This window comes from Saccopteryx leptura, chromosome 6 (assembly GCF_036850995.1).
Source record: "Saccopteryx leptura isolate mSacLep1 chromosome 6, mSacLep1_pri_phased_curated, whole genome shotgun sequence".
NCBI lineage: Eukaryota > Metazoa > Chordata > Mammalia > Chiroptera > Emballonuridae > Saccopteryx > Saccopteryx leptura.
In genome coordinates this window covers 3,582,636-3,600,658 of record NC_089508.1, presented here as the reverse complement: position 1 = coordinate 3,600,658, position 18,023 = coordinate 3,582,636, and the positions used below count along the sequence as shown (strand labels likewise).

The 18,023-nt window shown below is 48.0% G+C and overlaps 1 protein-coding gene across 1 annotated transcript in view; it reads left to right on the top strand.

Moving 5' to 3' along the window:
* Positions 1–18,023, top strand: part of TECPR2 (tectonin beta-propeller repeat containing 2) — a 103,424-nt gene that overhangs the window by 17,328 nt on the left and 68,073 nt on the right. Inside the window, exons 3-5 of the mRNA XM_066343940.1 lie at positions 9,340–9,468; positions 10,201–10,332; positions 16,596–16,753. Of these exons, the coding sequence (XP_066200037.1) occupies positions 9,340–9,468; positions 10,201–10,332; positions 16,596–16,753 (419 nt within the window). The remainder of the gene's footprint in view (positions 1–9,339; positions 9,469–10,200; positions 10,333–16,595; positions 16,754–18,023) is intronic.

Below are 18,023 nucleotides of genomic sequence, written 5' to 3'. Positions count from 1 at the left end.
TGTTGCTTCATGCATTTTAAAGCTCTGTCATTAGGTACCTATACAGTTAGGGTTGTTATGTCGTCTTATGTTCTTTTAAAAATTACTTTATTGGGGTGACCATTGGTTAATAAAATGTTATGTCTTGTTGAATTGATCCTTTTATTACTATAAAATGTCTCTTTTTATCTCTGGTAATATTCCTTTGGTATTAAAGTAGCTACTTCTGCTTTCTTTTTTGTATTTTTCTGAAGTAAGAAATGGGGAGGCAGTCAGACAGACTCTCGCATGCGCCTGACCAGGATCCACCCGGCATGCCCACCAGGGGGCAATGCTCTGCCCATCTGGGGCGTCACTCTGTTGCAACCAGAGCCATTCTAGCACCTGAGGCAGACAGAGGCCACAGGCCACATAGCCATCCTCAGCGCCCGGGCCAACTTTGCTCCAGTGGAGCCTTGGCTGCAGGAGGGGAAGAGAGAGACAGAGAGGAAGGAGAAGGGGAGGGGTGGAGAAGCAGATGGGCGCTTCTCCTGTGTGCCCTGGCTGGGAATCAAACCCGGGACTCCTGCACGCCAGGCCGACACTCTACCACTGAGCCAACCGGCCAGAACCTACTTCTGCTTTCTTTTTTTTTTTTTTTTTTTGTATTTTTCTGAAGCTGGAAACGGGGAGAGACAGTCAGACAGACTCCTGCATGTGCCCGACCGGGATCCACCCGGCACGCCCACCAGGGGCTATGCTCTGCCCACCAGGGGGCGATGCTCTGCCCCTCCGGGGCATCGCTCTGCCGTGACCAGAGCCACTCTAGCGCCTGGGGCAGAGGCCAAGGAGCCATCCCCAGCGCCCGGGCCATCTATGCTCCAATGGAGCCTTGGCTGCGGGAGGGGAAGAGAGAGACAGAGAGGAAGGAAGGGGGGGTGGAGAAGCAAATGGGCGCTTCTCCTATGTGCCCTGGCCGGGAATCGAACCCAGGTCCCCCGCACGCCAGGCTGACGCTCTACCGCTGAGCCAACCAGCCAGGGCCTCTGCTTTCTTATAATTAGAGTTTACATGGTATATAGTCTCATTTATTTATTTATTTATTTATTGACAGAGAAAGGGGGACAGACAGGAAGGAAGGGAGAGAGATGAGAAGCATCAATTCTTTGTGGTGGCACCTTAGTTGTTCATTGATTGCTTTCTCATATGTGCCTTGACCAGGGGGCTATATCAGAGTGAGTGACCCCTGCTCAAGCCAGCAACCTTAAGCTTCAAGCCAATGACTTTTGGGCTCAAGCCAGCAACCCTGTGTTCAAGCTGGTGAGCCCACGCTCAAGCCGGCCACCTCAGGATTTCAAACCTGGGTCCTCTGCATCCCAGTCTGACACTCTATCCACTGTACCACTGCCTAGTCAGGCTATAGTCTCCGTTCTTATTAGTTTATCTGTGCCTTTATAGATAAAGTGCATTACTCTATATCTAAAGTATATAGCCTGAAGTTGGATCATACTTTATCCACTATGACAATGGCATATTCAGACCATTTATATTTATTGACGTGATTGGGTTTATTTATTTATTTGTTTGTTTGTTTATTTTTGTGGCAGACAGAGTCAGACAGAGGGACAGATAGGGACAGACAGACAGGAAGGGAGAGAGATGAGAAGCATCAATTCTTCATTGCAGCACCTTAGTTGTTCATTGATTGCTTTCTCATATGTGCCTTGACCGGGGGCTACAGCAGAGCGAGTGACTCCTTGCTTGAGCCAGCGACCTTTGGGCTCAAGCTGGTGAGTCTTGCTCAAACCAGATGAGCCTGTGCTCAAGCTGGCGACCTCAGGGTCTCGACCCTGGGTCTTCCGCATTGGTCTTCCACATCCCAGTCCAACGCTCTATCCCCTGCGCCACCGCCTGGTCAGGCGACGTGGTTGGGTTTAAGTCAGGGTTTCTTGACCTTGATACTGTTGACATTTTGGTGGTGGTGGGGGTGTTGTCCTGTTTTGTAGAATGTTTAGCACATCCCTGGCTTCTACCTGCTAGTGACAGTAGTAGTACCTACCTCCCAAGTTGTAGCAAAGTCCAGATGTTGCCAAATGTCCTCATGGGGGGGGAGGTGAAAATGCCCCCAGTTGAGAATAATTGGTTAAGTCTACCATCTTGATGATTGTTTTCTGTTTGTTCCACTTATTATTTTTTTTTCTTCTCTTGCTGCCTTTTGCATTTTTTTTCATATTTCTATTTTATGTTCACTATGTTTTATTAGGCTCTACCTGTTTTATTTGTTTTTATTTTTTAAATTGATTTTAGAGATAGGAGAGAATGAAAGGAAGGGAAGGGAAAGCATAACTCATAGTAGCTGCTTCTCATTTTGTGTCTTGACCAATCAAGCCTGGGGTTTGAATTGGCGACTTCAACGTCCCAGGTCAATGCTCCGTCCACTGCGCCACCACAGGCCAGGCCCTAGCTGTTTTATATTTATAGCAGTTTTTCTAGGGCTTGCAATATGTGTCCTTTAGTTTATCTCAGTTGTGAAATACTAAGAAAAAAACCATATATATTGGTCTCTGTTGCTGGTTTTGGCACAGAGCTCCTAAAACCCTCATCCATTTCTAAGTGATAAAAGCACTAGGAGCATCTCTTTTTCTAGTGTCTGGTCTTTGACCCATTCCTGACACAGGGCTCCTCAAACTCTTGTAAGTTCCTAAATGATAAGAGCAATGGGACCGTCTTCTGTTCTACGGAGGTGAGTCTGATTGGGTTCCTGGTGAGGGCTGGTCAGCAGGAACACCACGCCATGATTAAAAGCTTGGAAGTGTTCCCCTGAGGTCTGTGAGCCACTCTGGCGAATTAATCGAACCCGAGAAGTGAGTCATTGGAACCCTTAATCTACACCCTCAGTCTAAAAGCACTGGTCTCAAGGGGCGTGCAGGCCTGTGGGCTGAGCCCTCAGCCTGTGGGATCAGATGCCATCTCCAGATAGATGTATCAAAATTGAGTTAACATGTAGGGCATCCAGTTGGTGTCAGAGACTTGCTTGTTGTCATGGGGAAACCCCTCCCATATTTGGTGACCATAGTGTCTTAAATGAAGTGTACTGTGGAAGAAGAAAGACTCAGAGTCAGAAAGCGGAGGTTTTTTTTTCTATTTCAGTCTGCTGTCAAGTATTACATCACTTCACAGATAATATAAGGACTGTATAACAGCTTTATTTCAGCTCCAGGCTTTTTGTTGCTCCTATATAGACAACTGATTTTTGTATATTTCATTATATCCTGCCTGACTAGGCAGTGGCGCAGTGGATAGAGCGTCAGACTGGGATGCGGAGGACCCAAGTTTGAAACCCCGAGGTCGCCAGCTTGAGTGTGGGCTCATCTGGTTTGATCAAGGCTCACCAGCTTGAGCCCAACAAGCTGGCTTGAACAGGGGTTACTCGTCTGCTGAAGGCCCACAGACAAGGCACATATAAGAAAGCAATCATGGCCCTGGCCGGTTGGCTCAGTGGTAGAGCGTCGGCCTGGCGTACGGAAGTCCCGGGTTCGATTCCCGGCCAGGACACACAGGAGAAGCGCTCATCTGCTTCTCCACCCCTCCCCCTCTCCTTCCTCTCTGTCTCTCTCTTCCCCTCCCGCAGCCAAGGCTCCATTGGAGCAGAGATGGCCCGGGCGCTGGGGATGGCTCTGTGGCCTCTGCCTCAGGCGCAACAGTGGCTCTGGTCGCAACAGAGCAACGCCCCGGATGGGCAGAGCATCGCCCCCTGGTGGGCGTGCCGGTTGGATCCCGGTCGGGCGCCTGCGGGAGTCTGTCTGACTGCCTCCTCGTTTCCAGCTTCAGAAAAATAAAAATAAAAAAAAATAAAAGAAATAAGCAATCAATGAACAACTAAGGTGTCACAACGAAAAACTGATGATTGATGCTTCTCATCTCTCTCTGTTCCTGTCTGTCCCTATCTCTCTATCCCTCTCTCTGACTCTCTCTCTGTAAAAAAAAAAAAAAGTTATACGTGGATTTTCAACTGCATGTCCCTGTCCCCCCCCCCCCCCCCACCCCATATTGTACAAGAGTCAACTGTTTTTCTTATGGTGTTTTCTTATGGTGTCTGTCTGGCCTTTCTCATCATACATTCAACTGTCTAGTGTTTTTATTCTATTTTTAATTACTCAAATTGGACATTATTATTGCATGTTATAGTCATTTAGATTCCCTCGTGTTTTTGCCAACTTCTTCACTCATCATTCCTTGTCACATCTCAGTTCTCCCTTTGCAAGCATTTTCCTTCTTTCTGGAATGCATCCTTTAGTAGTGCTCGTGCTTTGGTCTTTTGGTGCTAAGTACTTGTGATATTTTTGTTTGTCTGAATGTCTCTGTGATTGTCTTTGAATTGTTTAGACGGGTATACCTATAGGCTAACAGTTTCTTCTCTTAGTAGTTAGAAGATGATATTCCACTGTCTTCTGGACTACATTGTTCCAGTCTGTTTTTTTAAAATAATTTATATTTTCTTATTTGCCTTTTTTCTGACATATTCTCTTGTCATTGCCTTTGAGGTTTTACTGTCTCATTGTAGGGTATATGTGTGTGTGTTTTTCTCATGAATCTTTTTAATTGATTGATTTTAGAGAGGGAAGGAAGGGGGGAGAAAGAGAGAGAAAAGTATTTGTTATTCCACTTTGTTGTATGTGCCCTGATTGGCAATTGAACACATGACCTTGGTGTTTTGGGATGATGCCCTAACCCAGTGTTTTCCAGCTGCCAGGTGTCAGAAATTCTGTGCCAGTCCATGAAAGAGTTAACCACTCTTGTGTTGTATGAAGATTATAGACTCAGTGATCTTAGTTGATTTGCTTAATTTCAGGGTGATTGCCTCTTATCAACCTGTATCACTGATGAAAATACTATTGAGGTTGTCTTAGATAGCTTTGAAACTTGTAGGCTCATTTGGACAACCTTTTGCACTGTGCAAAGCATTTACATGTCATGTGCAATAGACAAAAAGAATTTCGGTAAACCTAAGTAGTATTCAATGCATCATACATGTGGAGTTTGGAGACCAGCTTGTACCATTTTGCACTGTCATGTATGGTAAGATAAATTTTTTTTTAAGTGAAGGGAGAGGAGATAGAGACAGACTCCTTCCTGCATGCGCTCTGACTAGGATCTACCCGGCAACCCCCATCAGGGGCTGATGCTCAAATCAACCAAGCTATCCTTAACTCCTAAGGCTGATGCTCGGCCCAAAGAGCTATTCTCAGCACCCTGGGCCAACTCTAGAGCTAGTCGAGCCACCAGCTGCAGGCGGGAAGAGAAAGAGAAGGAGGACAGAAGCAGAGGATCACTTTTCCTGTGTGTCCTGAATGGGGATTGAACCCAGGATGTCCACATGCCGGGCCGACGCTCTATCCACTGAGACAACCTGCCAGGGCCTATTTCTTTTAAAATTTTAAACATTTTTTTTAATGAGCTGGATCTCTCCAATCTAAATGAAATACTTGGGTGAGGGATCATCCAATTCTATTATTGACTTTTCTAGTTGACTCTTCTCCATAGGGCCTGTTTCCATATGGTCATTGCCAACTATAAGCTATGTGGCTGATCCTAACATGTGCAGATGCTAAAGGGCCTGGGTCGAGACTGTGCCCCACAGATGGGGTTTCTGTTCACTCTGCTGGGTGGGCCCTGTGGGGTGCTACTCACATAGAAGCTCTTCAGTTAAATTGCCTGGCACGAAGCTTCTTTTGAGTGGAGAAGAAAAATTCAAACACTGATGCTTAGTGTGGCAGGCTTGGAACTATAGATTCTTAGGAAAGATTCTTTTTTTTTTTTTTGTATTTTTCTGAAGTTGGAAACGGGGAGGCAGTCAGACTCCCGCATGTGCCCGACCGGGATCCACCTGGCATATCCACCAGGGGACGATGCTCTGCCCATCTGGGGCGTTGTTCTGTTACGACCAGAGTCATTCTAGCGCCTAAGGCAGAGGCCATGGAGCCATCCTCAGCGCCCGGGGCCAATTTTGCTCCAATGGAGCCTTGGCTGCGGGAGGGGAAGAGAGAGACAGAGAGAAAGGAGAGGGGTAGGGGTGGAGAAGCAGATGGACGCTTCTCCTGTGTGCCCTGGCCAGGAATCGAACCCAGGACTCCTGCACGCCAGGCTGACGCTCTACCACTGAGCCAACCAGCCAGAGCCTGAAAGATTCTTTTTTATTTACTCCTATCAGTGCCTGAGATAAGACAGAGTTCCTTGTCAGCTCCATCGGCCAGCAAATCCACTTCCCCCTAGTTCTTCTGAGGGTTGGGTCCCCAGGGGTTCAGGTTTTTGCAGGGGATATCGGTTCCAGCTCTCCACCTCATCTGGCCTGAAGCCTTGCCCTCCTTCTCTGCCCAGCTCGGAACACCGAGGCCCAGGTGCTGGCCAGGCAGTTCCAGGGAAGCCTGCAGCTTCAGGGGTGGCTTCTGTTCTGGTTTGGTAGTGTCCTCTTTGTTTTTGGCTCCTGTAGATGTATTTTATTTTCTAGAGATCACTTGTGCGTTTAGAAGTATGTTTTATGTATCTTACTTAGCATTTCTAGGTGTTTGGAGAGAAATGTTTTTCCGAATAGCTAGACTGATACTGTCCAAAGTTGAAGCCTCATATTTTGTTTCTATGAAGTGTAGTTAAATGTGATTTTTAGGATATTTTGTGGGGGGGTTTCCCATTGATTTGAGAAAGAGGGGAGAGAGAGAGAGGAAGGGAGAGAGGAAGGAGAAGCATCAACTCATTTCACTTAGTTGTTCCATTTAGTTGTATTGTCATTGCTTGCTTCTCATACATGCCCTGATAGGGGTCAAACCCACAACCTCTGGCATGCTGGAAGCACGCTTTTTCCACTGAGCCACCCGGCCAGAGCCAGGATGCTTTGATTCTTACGTGCAGAACGGTAACATTTATTAAAGATCATATTAAATAACATTGACTTAGGCTTAGAACATTTGTTTATTGAATAGCATGACGTGTGTAAGCACTGCACACAGATACTCGGGCTTCCAGCCCATCTGAGTGGGATGAGTTTTATTTTGAAACCATTCATTGAGAAAAATTACAAATTGTTGTAAATTTGTACTATGACAGGACAAAATTTCCAATAAATGATTATGACTGATGATGTGATGGTGGTTTTCATAATTACAAATTCCCAGGGAAAATATTCTCTTCACAGCATCCTGCTACCACATCAAGATATAATGTCTAGCCTGACCAGGTGGTGGTGCAATGGATAGAGCGTCAGCCTGGGACACTGAAGACTTGGGTTCAAAACCCCGAGGTCGCTGGCTTGACTGTGGGTTCAATCCAGCTTGAGTGCAGGCTCATCATCTTGAACAAGGGATCATAGACATGACCCCATGGCTTGAGCCCAAGGTCGCTGGCTTGAGCAAGGGGTCAGTGGACAGAGCATTGGAGTTAGTAGATAGAGCGTCGGACTGGGATACAGAGGACCCAGGTTCAAAATCCTGAGGTCGCTGGCTTGAGCGTGGGCTCACCATCTTGAGCGCAGGGTTGCTGACATGAGCATGGGATCATGGACGTGACCCCATGGTCACTGGCTTGAGCCCAACAGTCACTGGCTTGAAGCCCAAGGTCGCTGGCTTGAGCAAGGGGTCATTCTTTCTGCTGTAGCTCCCCGGTCAAGACACATATGAGAAAGCAATCAATGAACAACTAAGGAGCCACAACAAAGAATTGATGCTTCTCAACTCTTCCTATCTGTTCCTGTCTCCCTGTCTCTCTCTCTCTCTCTCTCTCTCTCTCTCTCTCTCTCTCTCTCATTAAAAAAAAAAAAGACTATAATGTCTAAAACATCTGTATAATGTCTAAAGCACTTCACCCCTCAAACAGTTAGGTCCTACTAACGGAACACTACCAACTCATGTTACCTGCATCCCAGGTGATGAAGTCTTTCCCTGTCCTTCCTCTCCGCAAGCCTCCCTAGCCTTCCGTCCTCCCCTCCAGGCCTGTGGATCCACTCACAGGGAGCACAGGGCAGTGAGTCTGGGCAAGGCCTCTGGAGAGGCACACTGGGGCCTGAGACCTTGCCCTTTGTACAGTGAGGACGACCATGGTGCCTCTGCATGTGGTTGTCTGAGAACTCCTGAGACAACACCTGTACCGTGTGTAGCTAACTAGCTGGCCGGCACCAGCACATGCTCAGCACACATGAGGGGCTGTTTGCTTCTCACCACTAACCGGGTCTTGAGGGTCTCCTGTCTTCGTCAGAGTCTGCTGCCTCCATCTGTTCACTTTGCTACTTCTCAGGGTGAGCACATAGTACCTCCAGCCTGATGACTGCGAAGGTTCTGGCTGGTCTTCCTGCCAGGCCCCTCCCCGTCTCTGCACCTTCCCCGGACGCCTCTCATTGACACAGCAGCAAAATAGGGCCTCTTTGAGGGCTCCTCTGTTCCTTCCTGCAGCTTCATGTACAGTCCTCACCCTGGGTCACAGTCTGGCTCCAGAGGTGTTTATAGCCCCTGAGGACCCCTCAAGCTCTGAAGTACCGGATGACAGTGAGCTTAGTCATTAGCATCCCCACTGCCTGGGGCGGTTTCTCCTGTTGCCACAGCCAGGCTTTAAGGGGTGACTGCAGCCCAGTTTAGTTTATGTTACCATGGCAGCTGACTCAGTACCCTGCGTGGAGGGTGTGCTTGCCTCTGGCAGACTGACTACCACCTAAGTGACCACAGCAGGGATCCCAGTGGCTTATTGGAGGTCTTGCCATATGTCAGCAAGGTCAAACAGTTATGTCACTTTTCTGAATGAATGGTTTCAAAATAAAGAAATGGTCACTTAAATGGACTTGGAAGCCTGCACTGGTGCAGTGCCTGTACACATGCTTAATAAACCAGTCTGTTCAGCTTGAGTTCATGTTACTTATTGATCTAAGGACCAAAATACACCAGGATTCATTTTTAAAGCACTTCCTGATACCCTGTCTCACTGACCCTGCATGGGCCTGTGTGCATGGCCATGGACCGCCATGGTTGAGGGACTGGTCCCCGCTGAGGGGAGAAAGCAGTGCGGGGTCTGGGGTGGCCCTCCTCGCCCCACACTCCTGCCTGGGGGACAGACCTCCTGTCCGGCCTCCGTAGTCCCTCTTGGTAGGCGCTCAGCCTGTGCACACCTAATTGGCCAGCGTTTCCTTTGTCAGAAATGTAGTGTTTAATGTCATTTCAAAGATTAAAACCCTGAAAAGATAAAAGGGTTTTAACAAGTTTAATTATCTTTCTAAATTGTACGCCTGTTCTCTCAGGAATGCATATGTACAGCAGCCGATGAAGGTTCCCCTCTACTGGTAATGTGGTTCATTTTGAGAGCCAGTCTGCTTACAGGAGTTGTTACCAGATGTTTTCTCGCTAGGGAAAGACAGAAGCCATCACCACGGTGAAGTTGCTGAGCTGCTTTGATGACCTGGTGGCTGCTGGCACAGCCTCCGGGAGGGTCGCGGTTTTCCAGCTTGTGTCTTCGTTGCCCGGGAGGAACAAGCAGGTCAGCACTGGTCATTCTAGTGTTTCTGAACTTCTTAGCAAATTCCTCGTATGTTTTATTTATTTTTATTTTTATTTTTTGTATTTTTCTGAAGTTGGAAACGGAGAGGCAGTCAGACAGACTCTCGCATGCGCCCGACCGGGATCCACCTGGCATGCCCACCAGGGGGCGATGCTCTGCCCATCTGGGGCATTGCTTTGTTGTGACCAGAGCCATTCTAGTGCCTGAGGCAGAGGCCACAGAGCCATCCTCAGCACCTGGGCCAACTTTGCTCCAATGGAGCCTTGGCTGCGGGAGGGGAAGAGAGAGACAGAGAGGAAGGAGAGGGGGAGGGGTGGAGAAGCAGATGGGCACTTCTCCTGTGTGCCCTGGCCGGGAATTGAACCCGAGACTCCTGCACGCCAGGCCAACGCTCTACCACTGAGCCAACCGCCAGGGCCCCTCGTGCAGTTTAAAATGAGAAATCCTCATCTGCTTAGAAAATACACGTTCAGAAAAGCTTAACACTGTGTTCTTTATAATCAGGTAACATTTTTGTTTCCGGTAGGACACTTGGCAAAAAGCATATATGATAATTTAAATTTTTCTTCGTATTCTCTGGCTGTTCTCTGGGTTTTGAAGGTAAATAGGCAGATGGAACCCAGCTCCTCCAAAAATAGGAGGGTTCCACTCCACCATGCGCCCATAGCTCCATCTCACAGTGCTTGTCCTTTTATCTCTGTGCATTCATAGCTTCGGAGATTTGATGTCACTGGTATTCACAAAAATAGCATCACAGCCCTGGCTTGGAGCCCCAATGGGATGAAATTATTCTCTGGAGATGACAAAGGAAAAATCGTCTATTCTTCTCTGGATCTAGACCAGGTAAAATTATTGTCAGAGATATTGTTGACCTTACATTTGGAGAAATGATATTCATAATTGCATTTTTAGTCAGTCAGCTTTTATTCTTCATCATTGTCCCGTGATAATCTTGTTATTTGTAACTTTCTTTCAGGGACTTTTCTAATTTTTTTATTTTATTTATTGATTTTAGTGAGAATAGAAGGGAAAGAGAGAGAGAGAGAAACAGGAACATCAAGTCTGTTTCTGTAAGTGCCCTGACCAGAGATCAAACTAGCAACCTCTGCACTTTGAGATGATGCTCCAACCAACTAAGCTATACGACCAGGGCTGTTATGTTTCATAAGCCTCTACTTCTATGATTAAAGAGTTGGCCTTTGTTTCTACTGGATGGTTCTTTTTTTTTTTTTTTTTTCGTTCTCCTATTGTCTCTTCTACTCGTTAGAAAAGTAGTCACTGTCATTCCCAATTTCTTGAAGGGTTTAGAGGAGCAAGGTGACACTCTTTCTAATCATAACTGTGGACAGAGGTCAGTGCTTTCAGTGGGTGGACAGCTCGCCCCTAGCCAAGCCCAGCCTGTCTGACATGACCTCGTATGGGAGAGGGTGGCAGATGGGGAGGTTTGGTGGCAGCACACTGGTCCAGCCCTACCCTCATGTCTGTTGCTTTATTTAACCCTCTCATAGTGCCCTACGCTGTGTGTTCTCACACTGGTCAACGGAGGAAACTGCTCCAAGAGACGCAGTCACTGGGCCAGGATCACAAGCTAATAGTGCCTGGCAGAGCTCGGCTGCAGGCTGAGCTTCTGCTCCAGAGCACGAGCCTTTCCCCCGGCACATGTGCCTCATGCCTGCCTGTGCCCAGCTAGACGGAGCTCCCTGGTGGCGCGAGCCTTGCCTTTTTCCATGTAGCCTTCATTCCTAGCACATGGTAGGAATGCAGCAGCTACCAGCTGAGTGGCTTTTGTCCCTCTCACCCAAGACTGACCTATTAACAGATACTCTCTATGTAGTATGTAGTTCACACTGTTTAGTATCTGGACCCATTTACACTTCTAAAAAAGAGGGCCCTAACGCACTGTTTTTTATATGAGTTGTAGCTAGTGAGTGTACCGTGTTAGAAATCAAAACTACGAAATTTAAAAATATTGGTTTTATTTGGAAATAATAATAAACCTATTATATAAATATATTATATTAACATAAATAAGATTCTTGTGAAAATAACTATAGGCAGTTCCCCAGGTTACAAACCAGGTAGGTTCTGTAGGTTTGAAATGGTTAAGTATTTATATGCACAGAAAGGTAAAAATAAATACTGTATTAAGATTAACATCTGTCTAAGTTGCATTTAATAAGTTAAAGTACGTGTTGCAACTTGCATACAAATTCAACTCAAGAATGAAACTGCAGACCCTATCCCGTACATAACTCTGGGACTGCCTGTATTTTCAAAGCAAGTGAAAAGAGGAGCTTTACATTTTTGCAAATCTCTTTCATATCCGGCTGAGCGGAAGACAGCTGACTCTGCATTCAGTCTGTTGCAAATACAGTGTTTTGGTTGGAGGATATAAAGAAACTCGGGCCTTGAGAGGACATGTAGTTAGAAATGGGAGGAGTATTTTAATAGCCTTTCAGAGATCTGTGGATATTCTTCTTTAGTCCTGTCCCCAAATTGAGCAATGGTAGTTTCTTTAAAGGTTAGTTACAGTGTGGAATTGAAACCGTATGGGTGAATTTTTTCTGCTCTGTTAACAGTAAGATCTACCTGTCCGTCCTGTGCTCAGAATGGCTCTGTGAGCCATGCATGATTTTGTAACCGTATGCGTTGGTTACTTAAAATATATTGATACATTTAGTGCCAAATGCTAACACATTTATATAAGATTGAAGAAAGCAGCTTTGTAAGACTTGCCATCATTCTGATGGGGAAAATTCTTAGCTGTTGGGAATCTCTCAGGTTCACAAAGGCGGATCCACGGTTTCAAATTCTAATCTTCATTTGAGAACTTGAATTTTATCATTAGCAACAAATACTGTCACTTGTGCTTGAAGAACAAGCTCGCTTTGTTCTTTCTGGGTAGATACTGCAGTTGGAACAATTATAGTATTTCAAGTAAACCCGGTGTCAGAGAGGAAGCAGTTGCCCCAGAGAGAACAGAGGACTAGTACGCAGTGGACAAAATGCAGACACGTGTGCCCAAGGCCCAAGGGTTAGTGAAATTGTCATTTCTCTGCATCAAAAATGTTTGTAAGTGCAATGCGTGTTTTATTGCGAGCACATGGTGGTGAGTGAGGGCACATGGACGGGTGGGGCCAGGTGTCCTGCTCAGTGTGGCCACCCTGAGACTCCCCCAGCTCCCCCAGCTTGACTCTTGTGCCATCAGTACACGTGTCCCTCTGCACAAGGTTGCTGCAACCTAGCATTATTATGAAAATGGTTTTGCCCTGGCCGGATAGCTCAGTTGGTTAGAGCATCATTCCAAAGTGCTGGTTTGATCCCTGGTCATGGCACATACAGAAAAAGAAAGAAAGCAAAGAGAATTATCTTGACTTCGCAGACCCCTTGGAAAGGGTCCTGGGGACCCTCTGGGACCGCAGGCCGCCCTTTCACACTTTGAGAGCCGCCACTCGGCAGGAAGGTGTCCGCGATGGTGCTGAGGGCCCTGTGTGTGTGCTTCCCCGCTGCCGCTCCCCAGCCTGACCTGCCTGCGGCGGCTCTCGGAGAGCACCGCTCTGCAGGAAGCACTGTACTTAGCAGTCATATTTTCCCTCCGCTTTATTGAGCGTCTGATTATTTCTTTTTAAAGACACAAGCATTCTGTGAGATTTGCAAAAAGAAGACATGAGAGGGTGTATGTTTTTTGCAAAATTCAATACAGTAAATTTCATAGCATTCCAAGGTAAGTAAAAAACTAAAAAGCTACCATTTGCATAATTGCAAATGTGGGCAGGAAATCTCCTTAAAAAAATCGTTGGTGTTTGAGAGGAATGTGGATTTCTGTATCTTAAATGTGGTGGTGGTTACATAGCTGTGTGTGCTTGTCAAAATTCATAGAACTATGTATCTAAAAGCGTGAATTGTACTCTATGTAGATTTTACCAGTTAGTCTGATTGCCGCTTTTCTCTTTTCCCTAAAATAGATTTATGACAGCACATTGGTATATATATATTTTTTTTGTATTTTTTTGAAGTTGGAAGCGGGGAGGCAGTTAGACTCCCGCATGTTCCTGACCGGGATCCACCCAGCAAGCCCAGTAGGAGGTGATGCTCTGCCCATCTGGGGCTTTGCTCCAGTGGAGCCTTGGCTGCGGGAGGGGAAGAGAGAGATAGAGAGGAAGGAGGGGGAAAAGGTGGAGAAGCAGATGGGTGCTTCTCCTGTGTGCCCTGGCTGGGAATCGAACCTGGGACTTCCACATGCCTGGTGGACGCTCTACCACTGAGCAAACCGACCAGAGCCCACATCGGTTTTTTTTTTTTGTTTGTTTGTTTTTGTATTTTTCTGAAGCTGGAAACGGGGAGAGACAGACAGACTCCCGCATGCGCCCGACCGGGATCCACCCGGCACGCCCACCAGGGGGCGATGCTCTGCCCCTCCGGGGCGTCGCTCTACCGCGACCAGAGCCACTCCAGCTCCTGGGGCAGAGGCCAAGGAGCCATCCCCAGCGCCCGGGCCATCTTTGCTCCAATGGAGCCTTGGCTGCGGGAGGGGAAGAGAGAGACAGAGAGGAAGGAGGTGGGGGGGAGTGGAGAAGCAAATGGGCGCTTCTCCTATGTGCCCTGGCCTGGAATCGAACCCGGGTCCCCCGCACGCCAGGCCGACGCTCTACCGCTGAGCCAACCAGCCAGGGCCTTTTGTGTGTGTGTGTGTGTGTGTGTGTGTGTGTGTGTGTGTGTGTGTGTGTGTTTTTCTGAAGCTGGAAACGGGGAGGCAGTCAGACAGACTCCCGCATGTGCCCAACCGGGATCCACCCGACATGCCCACCAGGGGGCGATGCTCTGCCCATCTGAGGCGTTGCTCTGTTGCAACCAGAGCCATTCTAGTGCCTGAGGCAGAGGCCACAGAGCCATCCTCAGCGCCCAGGCCAACTTTGCTCTAATGGAGCCTTGGCTGCAGGAGGGGAAGAGAGAGACAGAGAGGAAGGAGAGGGGGAAGGGTGGAGAAACAGATGGACGCTTTTCCTGTGTGCCCTGGCCAGGAATCGAACCCGGGACTCCCGCACACCAGGCCGATGCTCTACCAGATTTTTGTTTTTTTTTTAATGGGGTGACATTGATAAATCAGGGTACATATGTTCAGAGAAAACATCTCTAGGTTATTTTCACATTTGATTATGCTGCATTCCCATCACCCAAAGTCCAGTTGTCTTCTGTCACCTTTTAACTGGTTTTCTTTGTGCCCCTCCCCTCCTCCAACCCCCTCCCTCTCCTCCCCCCAACCCCGTAACCCCCACACTCTTGTCCATGTCTCTGAGTCTCATTTTTGTGCCTCACCTATGTATGGAATTATATAGTTCTTAGTTTTTTCTAATTTACTGATTTCGTTCAGTATAATGTTATCAAGGTCCATCCATGTTGTTGTAACGATCCGACCACATCGGTATATTTTAACTGAAGAAACTGGTTCAGGAGAAGAGTGGCTTATACAGGCAGATCTCTGACACCAAGAAATAGAGTTTGTGTTAGCAATAAAATGCCTTCTAGGATTCTACTTTTGTTTTTTAATATATTTAATACCATTTAAATTTATTTCTAACCTCTTGGCCCTTTCAGTTGGCAAGGATAAAATGTCCCCCAAATTACTTTGAATTCTTTGTGGGGGGAAAGGGAAATATGAACTCCGCTTGTCATTGTCATAATTTTATAGAAAGTCCCGTGTCATAATAAGTATATAGAAAAATATATAAATAATTTATTTATTATAATTTATTTATTTTTGTGACAGGGTCAGAGAGAGGGATAGATAGATAAGGACAGACATGAAGGGAGAGAGATGAGAATGACCAATTCTTCGTTGCAGCTTCTTAATTGTTCATTGATTATTTCTCATATGTGCCTTGGCTCGGGGGCTACAGCAGAGCGAGTGACCCCTTGTTCAAGCCAGAGACTATGGCGTCAAGTCCATTATCCTATGCTCAAGGCAGCAGCCCCATACTTAAGCTGGTGAGCCTGCATTCACGCCAGATGTGCCCACGCTCAAGCCGGCGACCTTGGGGTTTTGAACCTGGGTCTTCTGCATCCCAGCCCGACGCTGTATCTACTGTGCCACTGCCTGGTCAGGCATTGTTATAATAGAATAAGTAATATGCATGGCACAACATGTTTCTGCTTAGATCTTTATGAATTCTTCTTGAACTCTCCATTGAGAACATCTTAAAAGAAATTATACAGAATTTTTTTTTTTTTTTTTTCATTTTTCTGAAGCTGGAAACAGGGAGAGACAGACAGACTCCCGCATGCGCCCGACCGGGATCCACCCGGCACGCCCACCATGGGGCGACGCTCTGCCCACCAGGGGGCGATGCTCTGCCCCTCCGGGGCGTCACTCTGTTGCGACCAGAGCCACTCTAGCGCCTGAGGCAGAGGCCACAGAGCCATCCCCAGCGCCCGGGCCATCTTTGCTCCAATGGAGCCTTAGCTGCGGGACGGGAAGAGAGAGACAGAGAGGAAAGCGCGGCGGAGGGGTGGAGAAGCAAATGGGCGCTTCTCCTGTGTGCCCTGGCCGGGAATCAAACCCGGGTCCTCCACACGCTAGGCCAACGCTCTACCGCTGAGCCAACCGGCCAGGGCTATACAGAATTTTTAATGTCTCTTGTCAAACTTGAGGTAGCCTGAGGTAGATGTTAACATTGACTATTTTCTCATTATTAAGGACTTTTCTAGATAATTTCATTGCAGTGGGTTGACACCGAATCTGATGAGAGTTAAAGCATGCTTTTTTTTTTAAAGTTTTATTTATTTATTTATTTATTTTAGAGAGGAGAGGGAGAGACAGAGAGAGAGAGAGAGAGGAGAGACAGAGAGAGAGAAGGGGGGGAGGAACTGGAAGCATCAACTCCCATATGTGCCTTGACCAGGCAAGCCCAGGGTTTCGAACCGGCGACCTCAGCATTTCCAGGTCGATGCTTTATCCACTGCGCCACCACAGGTCAGGCAGAAAGCATGCATTTTAAAGTGTAACTTGACCTAAGTAAAAATAAGAGCGAGGGTATTTCCTGGTCACAGGAGGTCGGGTTGCTGTCACTCCACCTTGCTCCAGTTTAACAGGACCGCCTCTCTCCCAGGGCATCTGTGACTCCCACCTGGTGTTAGAGGAGCCATCGTCGATTGTGCAGCTGGACTACAGCCATAAAGTGCTGCTCGTGTCCACTTCACAAAGGAGCCTGCTCTTTTACACCGAAGAGCAGGCCGTCAAGCAAATTGGAACACAACCAAGGAAAAGGTAGGTTCTCAAGTATCCAGCTGGTGGTTACGGAAGGAACTTTTTAAGTTTCTGGTTGTTTGCCACATGCAAGCCGACGGCAGCTGTAAGCCCGGGGATCCTGGTGCGTCCCCAGCCTGCCCAGGACGCCTCGTCCCAGCGTCAGAGGAGGAATTTGTCCCTCTGTGGTGCCGTCTCTGCCATGAGTGCAGGGTCTATAGGACAGGGAGGGTCGGCAAGGGGTGACAGGATTCTGGGCTGAGAGCTATCCCTCCTTTGACCTGATGCCTGGAAGAAAAAGTGACAAGTAGGGTTAGGCCACGTCTGCCTGCCTGCCAGCCGTGTGGGAAAAGGTGGCCGCTGCATGTGGTGGCCTCCAGTTCATGGCTCTGCTCAGAAGCACCCTGGTAGGATTCTGTGCAGTGTGTGCGTGGGGGCAGTAAGGAAGAGTGAGTGGAGGGGTGGATAGCGGGGTGTGGGAGAGTGTGGCCAGGGGCTGAAGGAGTGCCCCGGCTGGGCTGGAGGAAGGAGGAGAGGGTCAGGGTCCGGGAGAGTGGGCGGCAGGCTGAATGGGAAATGCGGCAGGACTGGCAGGTGCTGGTGAGGGCCCGCTGAAGCTGGCACCCTGCGGCTGGCAGTGCCGTCGGGAGAGAGACAGCTGAGGTCAGACCGGTGGAGCCAGCATTGTTCTGTGTCCTGTCCCTCCCGGCAGCACAGTGAAAGTTTATTCTCTGTTCTGTGTGGCAGCCCCTAGCTATGAAAAGGCACTGCAGTGCCTGCCTTCAGCTTCTGTCTGCCCTGCTGAATACTCCTTAATTCCACCAGCAGTTTAGCCTCCTTACAGCAGTAGTCTCCTGTCAGCCCCTGAAAATGCAGTGAGATGTGTAGCTTGGGCTTAGTGTCCTCGGCATCGGTCCTGATTTCCCTTGGCCAGTGTCCCACACCTCTGCCTGGTGTTCTGTCTGGGTCTGTCTGTCGGTGTCTTACTGCATGGTGACGTTTTGCAGGGAAGGTGGAATGTGAAGATTTACCAAGCAGTTACCTTTTACCTGCGCCACGTACCCTCTTTCTCTTCACACCTTGCATTCTAGGCTCTTTTGTGAAACCTGAACAACTCAGCCTTGCTTGGTGTGTCCGTAGTCACGTCCGGCACGTTGATTAAAGGCATGCTGTGTGCCAGGCTTCGTTCCGGGAGCAGAAACCAACCAGTGTGTCCCCTTCCTCACAGGGACATGGGTTTTACCGAGCCCTCGAGACAGGAGGATGACCCTGAATACGTGTCTTAAGGCTC